Source organism: Pholcus phalangioides, unplaced genomic scaffold (assembly GCF_987345545.1).
Source record: "Pholcus phalangioides strain wild (caught in Gottingen) unplaced genomic scaffold, Ppha-v1.0 ptg000027l_1, whole genome shotgun sequence".
Taxonomy (NCBI): domain Eukaryota; kingdom Metazoa; phylum Arthropoda; class Arachnida; order Araneae; family Pholcidae; genus Pholcus; species Pholcus phalangioides.
In genome coordinates, this window is record NW_028301617.1 from 7,131,991 (window position 1) to 7,147,972 (window position 15,982).

Below are 15,982 nucleotides of genomic sequence, written 5' to 3' on the forward strand. Positions count from 1 at the left end.
CAGGATCATCACCTTCTTGTGTCTTTCGTTTTTCCCCAATGATATGTGTTTTGACGACGTTAGGTTACGACTTTAAGCATGCCTCTACGTGCCCTACACCCGTCATCACTGTTATTCACTTACTTACCCCTTTACTTGACAGTGTTCAACCAAATAGATTTTAGATGTTCTCTGTACTAGTTTTCCTTGTTTTACGAGAATTATTTTGCCAAATACGTGATCTGTGAAGGCATCCATATAAAGAAAGGATCCGAACATTTTTTGCAGTTCCTTTTTTTACCAAATTGATTATATAATCATTTCAAACGTACCCGGAAGACACGGGAACTAAGATAAACAGAAATAAACAACAAATGCCACGTAATAAACACCGAATGTCGGCATTCTGCAGAAATAAACACCGGAAGTGATTTAATAGAAAACAGTGGAACCCTGCTAAGACTCCGAAAGTCAATAGAGATAAACAATGGAAGTCGATAGCAATGAGAAAGTAGCAGTAAATAGCGATAAGATACCGGAACTTTAGAGATTAAAAAATGAAAACCGGAAGTCTTAATAGAGATAAGACACCTCGTACTATATCTCAGCGACCGCTTCCGGCGGAAGTGCAACGTCAATTCCGGCGGTGGTGAAGCCCATACAACTCACACATTAAATATCTTCTGGAAAATCAAATAGTCGCCAAAACGTGAAAACTGGAAGTTGAAACTCGGGGTTCTAGAGAGAAAAACATTAAAACCCTCTCGATGAAGACAATTTATATTAGAATTACAGTCGAATCTCGTTTCAGCGAACACTTTCTAATCCCCCAGAGTTTACGTAGGGACATTTTTAAATAACCTGAATATCTTCTGCAAAATCAAATAGTCGCCAAAATCTGTATTCGCCAAGTCCAAATTTTCGTCGAACGCAGATTTCAGTGTTGTATTGCGGACAAATTCCTGATTTTTTTTGCACTAGAACACGACATGGTAAACTTTAGGCTCTTTCGAAAACTGGTGTAAGGGGCCGTTAAAGTATTACGTCAGCAGGTTTTTAGCCATTTTGACGCCCTCTCCCCCTTATCAGCAAAATTTCGTCAGCTCTGCCCCCCCCCAATGCATATTTGGATCAGAGATGTACGGGGTGGGGAGGAGGGCTCATGCCTTCCCCCCCCCCCAGACGACCTAAATTTTATTTTTTAACGCGAAACATTAAAAAAAAAAAAATTTAAATTTCGCAAGAAAATACCTTTAAATGTTGATATAATCAATTCTTATTCATTTCAGTGCTATTCGAAGGTTAAGAATTCAAAATTTGTTTTAAAAAATTCGTTTCGACCCACCCTTTAAGCCATATATCAGGGATGCAAGTGCTCCTTATCCATTCTTGAAGCAGCTAACTTCAATTTTTGGAGGAGAAATTTTGAGAATGGAGCAGGACTAAAATTATATCTGCAATATAAGGAGTCATTTTTCTGTGAAGTGCCAAAAGTGGTTGGAACGAATTATTCTAAACAAATTTCCTTCACAAATTAAAGTCCATTTAAATTTTTCCTGAAGTATATGTCACTGCTAAAGCCATGGCCCCCTCAAAGGGGGGGGGGCTGACAGGGCTCTAGCCCTGGGGCCCGGGCAGTTCTCATCATTTTTTGCTTTTTCACGCTATAAATTAACTACAGAAGGGGCCCGTGAAAAGTATGACCGGGGGCCCCTCTCCAGGATGTGGGGGCCATGGCTAAAGCTATCAACACCATATTTACTTAAATAATTTCTCGACATAATAGCATGTTAATAGATAAAAAAAAATAAAATTGTTTTCTCAGCATAAAGCCTATTACAATATTTCCATACAAATTACGAGTTGCTTTCAGAAGTCCAGCATCTCAATGACAACTTCTTTCAAATTTTTCATACCCTTGAACAATAATGTTCTCTTGTCTCTTATTCCATTAATGCATTGAATAGACACATTTTTCACTGTTCAAGCAGACTTTTGTTAACATTGAACTCTCTTTCACTGTCTGTGTTACCATGTGCTAGGGATAAAAGAGCCTTCACCAAAACTGGCAAAATTTTTAACTTTGGACTGCTTTCAGAATTACAAAGTTCAAATATGTACGCCGAATGTCTATCTATTCTCTGAACCGATGTCACTACTTGCAAGTCTTTGCATTATAGTGCAACCCATTCATCACGCAGAGTTGATAGTTCTGTTCGTGATACAAGCTCCAACATGTTTTTGAAAGGTAGGATATTTATGTTCACGTGTGATGAGTTAATTGAAGATAGTTAATGTTGACTCGATGAGTTAATTGAAGGTAGTTAATGTTGACTCGATGAGTTAATTGAAGGTAGTTAATGTTGACTCGATGAGTTAATTGAAGGTAGTTAATGTTGACTCGATGAGTTAATTGAAGGTAGTTAATGTTGACTCGATGAGTTAATTGAAGGTAGTTAATGTTGACTCGATGAGTTAATTGAAGGTAGTTAATGTTGACTCGATGAGCTAATTGAAGGTAGTTAATGTTGACTCGATGAGTTAATTGAAGGTAGTTAATGTTGACTCGATGAGTTAATTGAAGGTAGTTAATGTTGACTCGATGAGTTAATTGAAGGTAGTTAGGAAAATTAAAATAGTATATAGATATTATAGTAGTATATGGCAAAATGTAGCGGAGAAGGAAGAAAAAGTAAGAGGCTATACAGGAGGTAAAAGAAACCTACGGTAGTACAAGAATGTAGCCATTGCGAGGTAGTGGTGAATTTTCGATGGGAAAGTTTAATCCGATGAGACAAGTAGATGAATTTATTGGAAAAGCGATATTTTGGAATGCTATATATGTAGACGTCGAAAATGTAATAAAACGAGACCCTAGTTGAGAACGACACGTGGGTAAAATATTATTCGTGTCAAACTAAAGACCGCGGCACTGGAAATCTTATGTAAAGCCGGGTTTTTCTAGGTGCAGGTTACCTGCACCGTGAAAACATTGATTGATTAAAAAACGTGAATTTCAGGTTTTTAACCAATCAGCGATTTCATGCTGCACGCAACGCACCGTAGAAAACCTTTTCCTAGGAAAACCCGGCTTAAAATAAGATAAGGCTAATCTTTGTCGTCGGTAAAATGCATTGATTTATTAAGGAATGTGCGTCTAGACTACTTCTATGGACGTGAAACGGATCTGAATGAAATTGGTAGGGTCAAAGGTTATGGGTGTGTGAGATTTACCAGAGAGGAAAGTATATAATAGCCAATAAAATAAAAGTTTCATTATAAAAAGTAGCACAGAGGGTAAAGAAAATAACAAGATGGGACGAATGGAAAATTTTGAAATAGCGCAAACAGGCGGAGCTAAAATTATGATTAAAATATAAAATGATTTTAAAGAGAAAAGAGGGGGGAGGAGAAAGCGAAGCTCTGAGTGGTATGGAGTTGAAGGGAGAGATAGAGAGGAACCAGAGATGCTATTCTGGAATGGGTTAAGTCATACCAAACTTCTGTCATGTTTGTAATTCGAGAAGTCCCGCATATCGCTATTAACTATAGGGTGCAAGTAAGTCTTTAATTCTGTAATTGTGATAAGTATGTAATAAATGTTTTATAAACGTTAGATGTTTTGATCTATTATTTCCGAAGTTCAATTATTTCAGATTAATTTAAATGTTTAACGGCCGAGATTATTATAGTGTTGTGGGTTGCTATTGAAATCGAAGGGGACCCAAATTCGGTAACTTAAGGTCACAACGCAAAATATCGTAAAACAGGAATGTTGAGATGGGTAACGGGGTACAAGTGTCAATGGACCACCCCACAATACCACATTTATATACAATAGGTATTTCTCACAGTAGTTATGTAAAATGAGCATGCTCTCTCCCAGTACAAACTTCTTCCTTTGACTATTGTTAAGAGCAAACAGATCCATCACGTGATCCAAGCCTCATTATAGATTTTCAAATTTCACAGTAAAAATACGTGTAACTGATATCATTACTTTTTTTTGCCGATTTTGCTTGCTTCATCAACTTGTTTAGCCTAACAAGCAGGAGCGTAGCCAGAAATTTCGTTCGGTGGGACCAAAGTGATAGAATAGTTTGACCATATTTTTCCCCTTTTTTCGGCCATTTTCTCACATTTCGGAAGGGGACCAGACCCCCCCCCCCCACTAATAAGCATGTGAATTTATTTGCAGAGCTGAAACCAAAAATGCGGGAGGTGTCCTGGGAGAAAACAGTATACGGATTTTATAGCTGAAAAATTAAAAGAATGTTTAAATGTTGTAAGGCTAGAAGAGATGTTTTAGAGAGATCATCCAACACCATCTATAGCAAAATGCCATCGCGCAATACTGGTGACGTCACTGAAAAAGGCCATCACCTATAGCCATTCGATTTTGTATGCGCCATCTTTACCCATTTTTGTGGAACATGCAATGGCTACAGGTGAGATTAGGGCAACTTGATAAGAACCCTTATTCTAGTGGCTATAGGTGAGATGACCTTCGGTGACGTCACGAGCTTCGCGCGGAGGCCCGCTTCACACAGACTAATAAATAAAAATTAGTCCACCAAAACTAATGTTTAGGGATTTGTTTTCGGTTCCAATGTGTATAAAGTAGCTTTTCCATATAATATCCCCTTATCGGGGCCAATTAGAAAGATACAGTGAAACCTGTATGAAAAAACGGAGCGTCAACAGACTGAAATAATGTTTTATAATGATGCACATAAAATCACTAATCATTGAACAGACTCATACAGTGTCCGCCTTAGATAGGTTTCACTGTATGAGATGCCAAACATGAATTTATGATTACGTATTTTTTAAATTTAACCTTTTTATTTGGCAGTGTTGCTCCCAAAAGAAACAAGGTATTTTATATTTTTCAAGCAAAGGTATTTTATATTTTGAGCTAGTTTTTGTATTGATGCTTTTAAGCAACTCCCAAACGTTTGATTTTTTTAATTGTGCGTTTAATTGTGCGTACAATCGCCTAGAGATTGCTCAAAAGTACACGTGGGCCTACGTTAAGCGAGGGCGATTGTTACCCCCTAGGATTTTGGAGTGAAATATCACGTGTGGATGAGGAATATTGATCTGCATTCCTAAACAATGATATAAAGTTACGTTTTCAAACGATGATATTTTTTACCATTTTACACTACGTAATTCATACAGTGTCCCACAATCAATGGACTCTTTTGAAAAAAGGTATAGCAAGTAAACGGTGACACTCAGATATTAAAGTCATTCTTGCGGGATATAAATGTGTGAATTTCAGATACCTCATTCATGTTGCAAGGGGATGTATCTAAATTTAAGAAAAATTAACTTTTTATACGGACACCTTGTGCTCAAAAACCCGATTAGAAAGTTGTTGCCCTGTCTTTCCTGATGCCAACAAAGAAAATTTCACATTCCTAAGTGCAATATTAGCAGAGATATTTGAACTCAAAAATTGGAGAAAAGTTGGGGGGAAATCGCTGTCTGTTAGTTTTTTTTTTAAAATTTCCTCCGATTTTTGAATTCAAATCTCTGCGAATATTGCACTTGGAAACGTGGAAGTTTTTTTTCAATTGGGTTTTTGATGACGCTGCCCGTTTGAAAAGTAAATATTTTTTTTTATCTCGATAACTATACAACCCCTTGCAACGTGAATGACGTTTATCCGAGTTGTACATGATATTTGGATAATTTTTAAAATTAGAAGCATGCTTCTAAGATCAACGCTTCACCAGTAAAATATGGCAAGGGGAATTAAGTTCCCAGGAGTCCCCTTTTTGTCAAATATTGGCTTCCAAAAGTAGAGGAGCGGTCGGTTGCTTATATACGGATAACATACTACAGTTATTAACAAGTTGCTCAATTCTTCGGAATATACGATGAGGGTGATGCAGCTAATTGTGACGTCAGATGAGAGTGATGAGGAATTTAAAGGTTTCTAGCATGAATAAAAAATATCTTTGATGAAAACTTTTCCCAAATTTTAAGTGGAAAAAATCTGAGGGTTCTTTATAAAAGTTAGCCCTTACATCGGCAATCCCGAGATATTTCGGCATTCCCGAACTCAGTTAGCTCGGAACAGAGAGATTTGTCTGAAAACATGTTTTCTTTTCCCTCCGTCATGTCAATCAACTGCCAGTGGGCGGAGCCAGCTTTTTTTCAAAGTTTGATAACAGGAGAGAGACGGTGCCCCCCCCCCCCCAATCTTTTTCGGAATTGCATATAAATATGCGTAGAAATAAATGATAGAAAAGATACAAGGTGAATTGACCTATTCTGCCAAACGAAAGGGGGTGACAGACGAGCCCAAGTGGATCATGAAACACCCCAGCAACTCTGTCCCATCTCCAACGTTTGCGAGATATAATTGATTGTGGGAAAAATATGTGTCAAGTCCTGCATTTGTGAAGTTTCTAAGAGACCTAGACGCAAACTAAACACATATTTGGAAAAATCCTATAAGAGAGCTGACATCATTTTCATTGAAATATCTGGATTTATTGGCGAAGTTGAAAATAAAATTGTCGCCAAAATTTTTCCTCGCCGATTATGCAAACAACCTTCTAGCTACAATCGATCAAATTTACCGAAAACTTGTGCATTGTACCAACTTTCGAAAGAGTCGACAATAAACCATATCGGTGTTCTGGTTCAAGAGAAATTTAACCTTTTGTTCGTAATACATCACTAAAATCAACGTTTGTCGAAGTTTTTATTCGACGAAAATTCGGAACTGGCAATTACAAATTTTGGCGAGAATTGGATTTTTCAGAAAAACAAATGATAAGGTGATATTACAGGATCATCGACATGAACAGGATATCTATATTAATGGCGAGCTTCAATCGCTGAGATTGGTAAAGTGAAAAATCGAATTGCCGCTAAAACCTACTCAAATTACTTCGACGAACGCCATTTCAGTGATGTATTGAGAACAAAGGACTAAATTTCTCCTGAGCCAGAACACCGATATGGTTTATTGTAAACTCTCTTGAAAACTGGTGCAATGGACAAGTTTTGGTTAATTTGACCGATTGTAGCCAGAAGGGTATTTGCGTAATTGACGAAGAAAAATTTTGGTGACAATTCGATTTTGAACTTGGCCAATCTTACAGGGCTTGCTAACCAATAAATCCAGATATTTCGATGAAAGTGATGCCATCTAACTGGAGTTTTTTCCGTTCTTTCCAAATACGTGCCTAGTTTGAGTGTAAAGAAACTCCACTTAGAAACTTCACAAATGCAGGCTTTTTTAGACTTCACACGTATTTTTTTCATAATCGATTATCCAACTCAAAACAGGGGATAGGACAGAGTTGCTGGGGTGTTTCATGATCCTCTTGGATTTACCCTGTACATACATGTTTATTTTCCTTGTTTTTTTAATTATCATTATTCTCGTTTTTGGGGGAAATACATTTATCCCACGAGATCGGAAAAACATTATTTTTGAAAGCAGGTGGCAATGTCTAGAAGGTTCAGTAACTTCCACTACGAGTTATAATGCGGATCAGGAAAATTTTAAAAACCGCTTAAAAGATTGAAATACAATAATCACTTTAAATAAAAAAGAAAATCAAAAAGTTGGAGTGGGAAAAACCCCCTAGAATCTCAGAAAAATCACAGACGTAGTAAAAATTAGGTTATCCGCATGATAAATGTTTTAAGGCTATCCTTTGGTAAGAAATATGCAAAAATGTTTACTTTCAAGTTACTGTACATTTGTCATTTTGTAGGTCAAAAGATGAGTTCGATAATACTTAATTGGCACATGCTAGAATGTGCCGTGCACCTAATCGTGAGATGGTTTTTAATAAGTGTTATGTGCTTGAAAAGTGCTGCCACCTGTCTCCCAAATTCGAGCCAGCACGTATTACGCGTGAATTTCAAATAATGTTGGCCGACGGATCTTGAACTAAAAAAAAAAGGAGGGGGTGGATTCTGTAGCAAATGAAAATGAATGGAATTAATTAAGCTGATGTCTCCAAAATTTATTTTCTTTATTAACGTAATTACGGAGAAAAAAAAATCAACTTCTCAATGATTAGGAGTGGATGCTTCCGTACGAGCGAAAATCACAACTTGCTGAAAACGTTTTGTTGCGAACTTCGGGTGCACAATTCTTTTGTGCTTATTTACATCAGCGCGACGTTGGAATTTTTCATTGCAAGTACCACACTCGAACAGCTTTTGTTTAGCGTGCGTGGTAACCTTGTTCGTCCGTGAATTGGAAGGATTTTGTTCACCGCAAATATCACTCTCGTGTAGTTTTTTACCAGCGTGAGATATTTTGTGCTTCTTTAAATCTGCGTTATATCGAAATTTTTCACTGCAAACATCGCACTCAAATGGTTTTTCTCTGGTATGCGTTCGGATATGAACAATCAGGTTCGTACGCCGTATGAAACGTTTACCACATACGTCACACTCATGCGGCTTCTCACCGGTGTGAGTCATCTTATGCTTTCGTAAATCGGAGCTGGAGGAGAATGTTTTATTACAAACGTCACATTCATATGGCTTTACGCCAGTGTGGATCCGACTATGAACAACCAAATCGGAACTCCACGTGAACCCTTTGTTACAAACCACGCATTCAAATTTCTTTTCCCCAGTGTGTGACGTTCGGTGCATTTTTAAATCTGAGTTATGTCGGAATTTTTTGCTGCAAACATCACACTCGTACGGTTTTTCTCCAGTGTGGGTTCGAATGTGAGCAGTCAGGCCCGAAAGAAGCATGAAACTTTTACCGCAAACTTCACACTTATGCGGCTTCACTCCCGAGTGAGTCATCTTGTGGGTTCGTAAATTCGAGATGGATCTAAATTTTTTGTTGCAGCAGTCACACTCATATGGCTTTTCTCCGGTGTGCGTTCGAATATGAACAGTCAAGCTCGAAAGAACCCAGAAACTTTTGCCGCAAACATTACAGGTATGCGCCTTCTCTCCCGAGTGGCTTATCTTGTGATATCTGAGACTCGAGTTGGAATGGAATTTTTTGTTGCATTCATCACACTCGTATGGTCTTTCATCAGAATGTGTTCGGACATGAACGTTCAAGCTCGAAAGTAGCGAGAAATGTTCACCGCACACATCACATGCATGCGACTTTTCTCCGGAGTGAGTCATCTTGTAATATCGTAATAGCGGACTTTATGTAAATTTTCTGGTACATATGTCACACTAGGATGATTTTTCACCGGTGTGAGTTCCTTTATGTATTTTCAAACTAAACAAATTTGAAAATTTCACATCGCAAAGGACACTCGTGTGATTTCTCTCCAGAGTGGATTTGACTATGCCTAACCAAGCTGCAGTCAAGAGTGAATGTTATGCCGCAGACATCGCATTGTGATGCGCGAACCCTCTTGTGGTTTTTCAGATGCAAGAATCTTTCAAATTTCTTACCACACGAATTACACTCATGTGGTCTTTTTTTTTAGTATGACATCGATGATGTTCAACGGATCCGAAAGACCGTGTGAATACTTTATCGCAAACGTCAAATTTCGAGTTCTTTTTCTCGGAATGAGACATGTTCTGCTGCATGCTGACAAGTTTTATATAAATTTTGAAATGAAAACATCATTATCAATTAGTTTAGTTAATCAACCACGCTGTGGTTAACTCCAGTACAGATTATGATAATGTTAAGACAAAATTTAAACTTCCCACCTATGAAAACATTTTTGCTTCGAATACGATTTTGCTCGGCGTGTTTCGATGAGTGTCACGTCCGGCAGCTCTAATAATCTTCAATGACAAACATTTAATTCTTATCACCCTACGAATGTCAAAACAAAAACAATCGACTCCATTACACTTGTATATGCTGATTTGTCTTCTATCTGGGGATGGCCCTTTCTCAGATGAAGACCATTGCTATCACGAATGAAATTCTGCCGAAATCATCTTCATTAGCCCAATAACATATGAAGTTTTCGAAATTCAAAGAAAGCGTGACGGATTCATCGTTAAAAAAAAATCCATTCCGATGAAGTTCTCCAAGTGCCTGCAGAGGAAACAAAAACATCCATCACATCATAAAGTCTGGTGTTAATCTAAATTCGTTTAAGAAATATGATCGGAATGCAAACCAACAACTCGTATTCAGATTTTGGCAAGAATAAAAACTGGTTTAATATTTTTCGACCCTAAAAGACTGTTCCCATGTTTCCTCCGTTCATTTTTTACAAACCCCTATGAATATGATAGTGAATATACCAGGCAATATCTGCATTTTCAATTACGTCTCCATCACAAAATAAGACAATAGAGAAATTTTCAAACAATTTTAATTATCGAAATTTTGAAGAAAACAAATTGTTATACAAAAATTCTCAAAATAACTTCACGCCATATCTATATAGTGTAGCATAAACAAATCTTGCTTGGATCAATAATTGGAAATAGAGAAAAAATACGGCCAGGACGGTAAATCCTAGCTCTGCTAAAAAATTTACACTATCAGTCAAGATTAAGCAGAAAATCGATTTAAAAAAACGTGTTACCAGTCCTGGCCAAAGTGACCCATTTAAAAGGTAGGAGTATGCCCAATGCTGAAAGCATGGTAAGGTTCTAAACCTCTCATTCGCCGTTCTGCATCGCGTTTCTACTCGAAACAAGGGATTTAAAGTTTTAAACATTGACAGATTAAATAATACACAGGGGGTGTACGAAGGATCAACCTTTGGAGAGGCCACAAAAATTTTTGTTCTGAAGAAATTTTGAGTTACAGCCCTTCAAAAAGAATTGAAGTTAACAGAAACTGATAAAAATAGCATATAAAAGAGATTTTCTTTCGATATCTAAAGTTTACCGAAACATCGTTTCTTTTTCCTAATTTCTGGTTGGCTTGAGTGGGGGGGGGGGACGAGCCCTGTGCCCCTCTGATAATACACATTATAATGCAAAATATATGTTTGAAAGGAAAAAAACACATTTGTGTGTATGTATTTTTCCTCTAGGGCTGCAGCTATATAGGGGTATTGCTGCCCTCCCCGGGATCCAGAACCTCAGGAATGCTGTGATAATTGCATCAGACAAATTCGAAAAGGAATCATGGACAATAGTGAAATTTAGCCTTTATGCCCTTTTCCCCGTGGGGCAACTGACACATACCTTTAAATTCCTCGATGCTTCATTTCAGAGAGACAACATTCGATCGTAAGGATGAATCAGTGTTTAATCACATGCCATGTTCTGTACAGTCTTCGTGTCCGGAATCAATTTGAACTGTTATGGATTGAATTTTAGCCTCACCAATAAAAAGGTTGCTTTTCTATATTAAGGCGGCTACTGGGATCAAGCACTCCCAAATTTAGGCAAGAAATTGTCCCTCGTACAAAGAGCAGCATGCGGAAACTATATAGAACTGATAAATACCGATGTTAACAATTCTTTTCTTTCTTAATATCGCGCATTAAAGATTTTTCATCTTGTGGGGGAGGGACGACTTTCTTAGGCGGATTTGGAGCGGATGTTACGGTAGAAGCAAAAATGATGACTCGTTGGAAAAGTTTGGTTGCAAACTTTGGGTGTTTTTCTTTTTTGTGCTTATTCAAATCACAACGGCGTTGAAATATCTCATTGCAAACGTTACACTGGACCAGTTTCTCTTTCGTAATTTTGTGCTTTCGTGAATTTGGGGTGGAGGAAGAACTTTCACCGCAATTGTCACCATCCTGTGGTTTTCGATCAGCGTGTAATGTTTGGTGCCTCCTTAAATCGATGTTATATCGAAATTTTTCACAGCAAACATCACACTCGTACGGCTTTTCGCCAGTGTGGGTTCGAATATGAACAGTCAATGTCGAAAGCAGCATGAAACTTTTACCACAAAGGTCGCACTTATGAGGCCTCACTCCGGAATGCGTCATCTTATGCACTTTCAAATTCGCGACGGATCTATATTTTCTGTCACAACAGTCACACGCAAACGGTTTTTCTCCCGTGTGGGTTCGAATATGAACAGTCAAGCGCGAGAATGACCAGAAACTCTTCCCGCAAACATTACACTCGTGAGGTTTCTTCCCAGAGTGATTGATAATCTTGTGAGTTCGTAAACTCGAGTTAGAGTAAAATTTTTGGTGGCAAATGTCACACTCATATGGCTTTTCTCCGGTATGGGTTCGAAAATGTTGGTTCAAACTCGAAGGCTGCGAGAAATTTTTTCCACAAACAGCACACTCATACGGCTTCTCTCCTGAATGTATCATTCTGTGATATCGTAAATGCGATCCGTATCTAAATTTCTGGCTGCAAACGTCACACTCAAAAGGCTTCTCGCCGGTGTGAATCCTCTTGTGTATTTGTAGAGCAGACGTAGTTGTAAACGCTGCGTCACAAAGAGGACACGCGTGGGGTTTTTCTCCAGTGTGGGTACGAATATGATTAGCCAAGGTAGAATCACGGGTGAATCTTCTGCCGCAAATTTTGCATTGATATGGCTTTTCTCCAGAGTGCAACCTTTTGTGGTTCTTTAGATGCAGATACCTCGCAAATTTTTTACCGCACAAATTGCACTCATGCGGTTTTTCTCCTGTGTGGCATCGATAATGCTCAACCAATCCAAAACGCCGTGTGAATGTTTTGTCGCACACGTCACAATGTGAGCGCTTTTTCTCGGATTTAGACATGTTTTACGTGAACCGAAACCCCAGATATTTTTGTAAACTTCACATTGGAATTGCACGGCTTTCAGTCATCCACGTCGTTTGGCGTTAAAAAGATATATGGCAACTACAACGTTTGCTATCAACTCTTTCTAGTTTCTATGTTCAATGTGAATATTCAAATCTTAGGTATGCTAAAATCTATCTTCGAAAGTACCATTTCTATATTGCACATGACAATTCTCATAATCTTTTATCTTGAACGTTTAATATGTAACACCTCTCTTTCAGATGCGAGTTTGAAAACGAGAATTCAGTCCTACTATAAATACGGCATTTATATAAATAATTTGATTATATATTTATATATATTTTCTTGTCATCTGAAATGCTGAGCCGCAAGACAAAAAGCACGATTTATACAGCTTTTTAGCACATCAGACCCTACAACCTATTCACACACACACACACTGCTGTTCTTTTTTTCTTCTCCGGATAACCCTTTCTTAGATGATGGTCACCGCTGGCACTAAGGAAATGTTGAGATCGCCTTCATTAGGTCAGTGTTGTATTGAATTATCCATATTCAAACAAGCATGACGGATTCATCCGTTTGAAAAATCCGTTTCGATGGAGTTCTCCAAGTGCCTGCAGAGGAAACAAAGCCTGTTGTTAACTTAAATTCGCTCAAGAATGGATGTGATACCGATTGGGTCGCTAGATCTATTTCAAATAGATCTAACAGTGTCTGTATGCATGTACAAATATTCTGACAAGCGTGTCCACAACCATACTTTCAAGCTAACATACACTCACTTTTCTAAATATATGCTGTACTTTTTCCATTGTTATGCATGTAAATTCCCCAATCCAAACAATACGGGTATGATAAAAGACATTTATTCAAATGATATTTATTAGAACATGTACTGGTATAATACGAGGAAATACGTTTTGTTAGAAAGTTCCAAAGCTACATAATTTGGATCATGAAACGTTCATTATATTCTGAAACACATTTTTTTTTTCCTTTCAAAATAAAAAAAAATATACTGCTCCACATACTAGTACAGTCGAATCCCGTTTTAACGAATACCGTTATAGCGAAAATCTCGTTTTAATGAACACTTTTCTAATCCCCTCAATTAAGTTTACATAGGAACAATGCTAGTTAACCTGGAATTCCCTTATAACGAAATTTCGTTTTAACGAAGTGATTCCTCCGGTCTCTTAGCGTTCGTTATAACGGGATTCGACTGTATGCCCAAAAAGTTCTAGAACTTTTTAATACAGAAGACTTTGTATTGGTTTCATTGGACGATTAATATACGTGGTTTAAATTTTGCTGCCCTGAAATAATTGAGCCTTCAGCAAATGTCCCACTTGCCCATGTGGAAATCGGAAGCTGCGTTATCTAGGAAGGAAGACTTCCGATATTCCTGATCAATATTACCAATCGATCTTAAATGCATCTCGTAAACATTCCTCTGGAGAACTTCCAATGAAACGGTACATGATGCCGGAATGCGTGTTCTGAGTGCATGCGAGACTAACATATTTATGTTGACAGAGTTATGTGTGTTGGGGGCCGTTCAAGTATTACCTAAGTAAATTTTTAGCCATTTTTTACCCCCCCACCGTCAGCAAAATTTCGTCATCAGTGCCCCCTACCTCCTAACGCATATTGGTGGGATCAGAAACGTACGCGGAAGGGGGGGGGGCATAAGGGGGCTCGTGTGCCTCCCTCCCACAAACGAAAAAAAATGTTTTTAATGCAAAAAATATTAAAAAAAAAATTTCGAAAGAAAATATCTTTATATGTTATTATCAATTTCTGTTAATTTCAATGCTATTTAAAGGGTAAGAACTCAAAATTTCTTTTTAAAAAATCCATTGCGACCCACCCTTTATGCCATATATTGTAAACCCTTGACCAGCAGACAAAATGTGGTCCTGAAGGTTATCTGATGTGGCTTGCCCGCCTCAAACCTAATTTTGTAAAAATGAACTTAGCGGTACATTTTTATAAATCGTTTAAATGATCCGTGGCACAATTCCAGAGCATTTAGTGGCCCATGGCACATTTTCAGATCACTGAAGTAGGCCTCAAAGATCACCTGGGTAACCCGCGACACAGTTACAGAACACTTAAACGATCCGTGGCACATTTAGAGATCCCTTGAGTGACATGTGGCAGTTTTAGAGCACTTAAGCAGTCCCCAGTGCGGTTCTACATCACTCAAGTTACCCGTATCACTTGAGTGATGCGTGGCACAGTTAAAGAGCACTAAAGCGTCCCAGAAACATTTCCTGAGCACTTGAAGGATCCGCGTAACATTTAGAGATCACTAAAGTGGCACTGTTTAGGGGACTTATCAATAGGGAGAATGTTAGTTCAGGGCCCACGAACTAGTGAAAGGTTTTATCCGTTTTTGGCGCACCGAGTAAGATGCCATCAAGAATATTTCATATCTTCATAAAGGGTGGTTGATGACGTAAGCATCATCAAAACCCCCTTCCTCCTTGTCATCAAAAGTTAGCAAATCGGAACTCCCCCCCCCCCATCGATGCTGACGTAATACTTGAATGACCCCTTATGTGCTATAGTGGTGCTGCCATCTGAATCTTGCAAGCACAATGCAGTAGCCACTTCCTTGACACATTTCTACTGTGTATGTGTGTGTGAGAGAGAGAGAAAAAAAAGCTTAAAAAAATTAGCAATAATAAAAATAGAAACAAAACTGAAAAGAAATCTAGCAACATGTTAATGCACGAAAAAATAAAAGCCTTCTCAACCATAAGAAGATAATGTTTATTCTTAATTTTATTCAACTGAAAACTCATTGAATAAAAGTTATGAGATAATCAGAGTCATCTTGATAACAATATATTCACCATTATTTCCGACTTTAAGTAACAAAACAATCAAACATTATTCATTTGTTAAGCGGCACTGATCTCTTCCGAACTATCGGAAAATGAAAATTTTATCTTATTTTAAAGATTAGAAAACACAGATTATTATAAATAATAATTACACAATATCAGAAAATATTATCAAAATCCTCATTTTCCTCATTGTAACATTGAAAAACAAAACAAGTTTTTTTTAGCAGTTATATGCTATAATCAATTTCTCAGCTTAAAATGAATGAAAGCAAAAGATCATCAAACTCTTTTGAGTCCTGCAGAACTTGAAGGAGTGTTTAAAAGCATTTTGATTGACATATCTACAAAGTTCATCAGGTATGTCACTGCGAGGATTACGAAGCTTCTTCTGCATTGGAAAAAAACCGCAGGAGAAATAGGTTTCTTGCACTGAATGCAGAAGAAATAGAACAAACTAATTTGTGAAAAATTACTTCATTCCATACTCATGC

General features: G+C 37.7%; 1 protein-coding gene across 4 annotated transcripts in view; it reads right to left on the reverse strand.

Annotated features, from left to right (window-relative positions):
• LOC149068305 (uncharacterized) overlaps nt 1-15,982 on the reverse strand; it is a 32,347-nt gene that overhangs the window by 6,675 nt on the left and 9,690 nt on the right. Inside the window, exon 2 of one of the 4 annotated variants that reach the window (XM_089251741.1) lies at nt 7,883-10,000. The exons of 2 other annotated variants lie outside the window; for them this stretch is intronic. In XM_089251741.1, the coding sequence (XP_089107867.1) occupies nt 8,026-9,117 (1,092 nt within the window). In that variant the 5' untranslated portion in view covers nt 9,118-10,000 and the 3' untranslated portion in view covers nt 7,883-8,025. Of the gene's footprint in view, nt 1-7,882; nt 10,001-10,266; nt 13,251-15,982 lie in introns of those variants that run through there. One more of the 4 variants, XM_089251739.1, reaches the window with a different exon arrangement.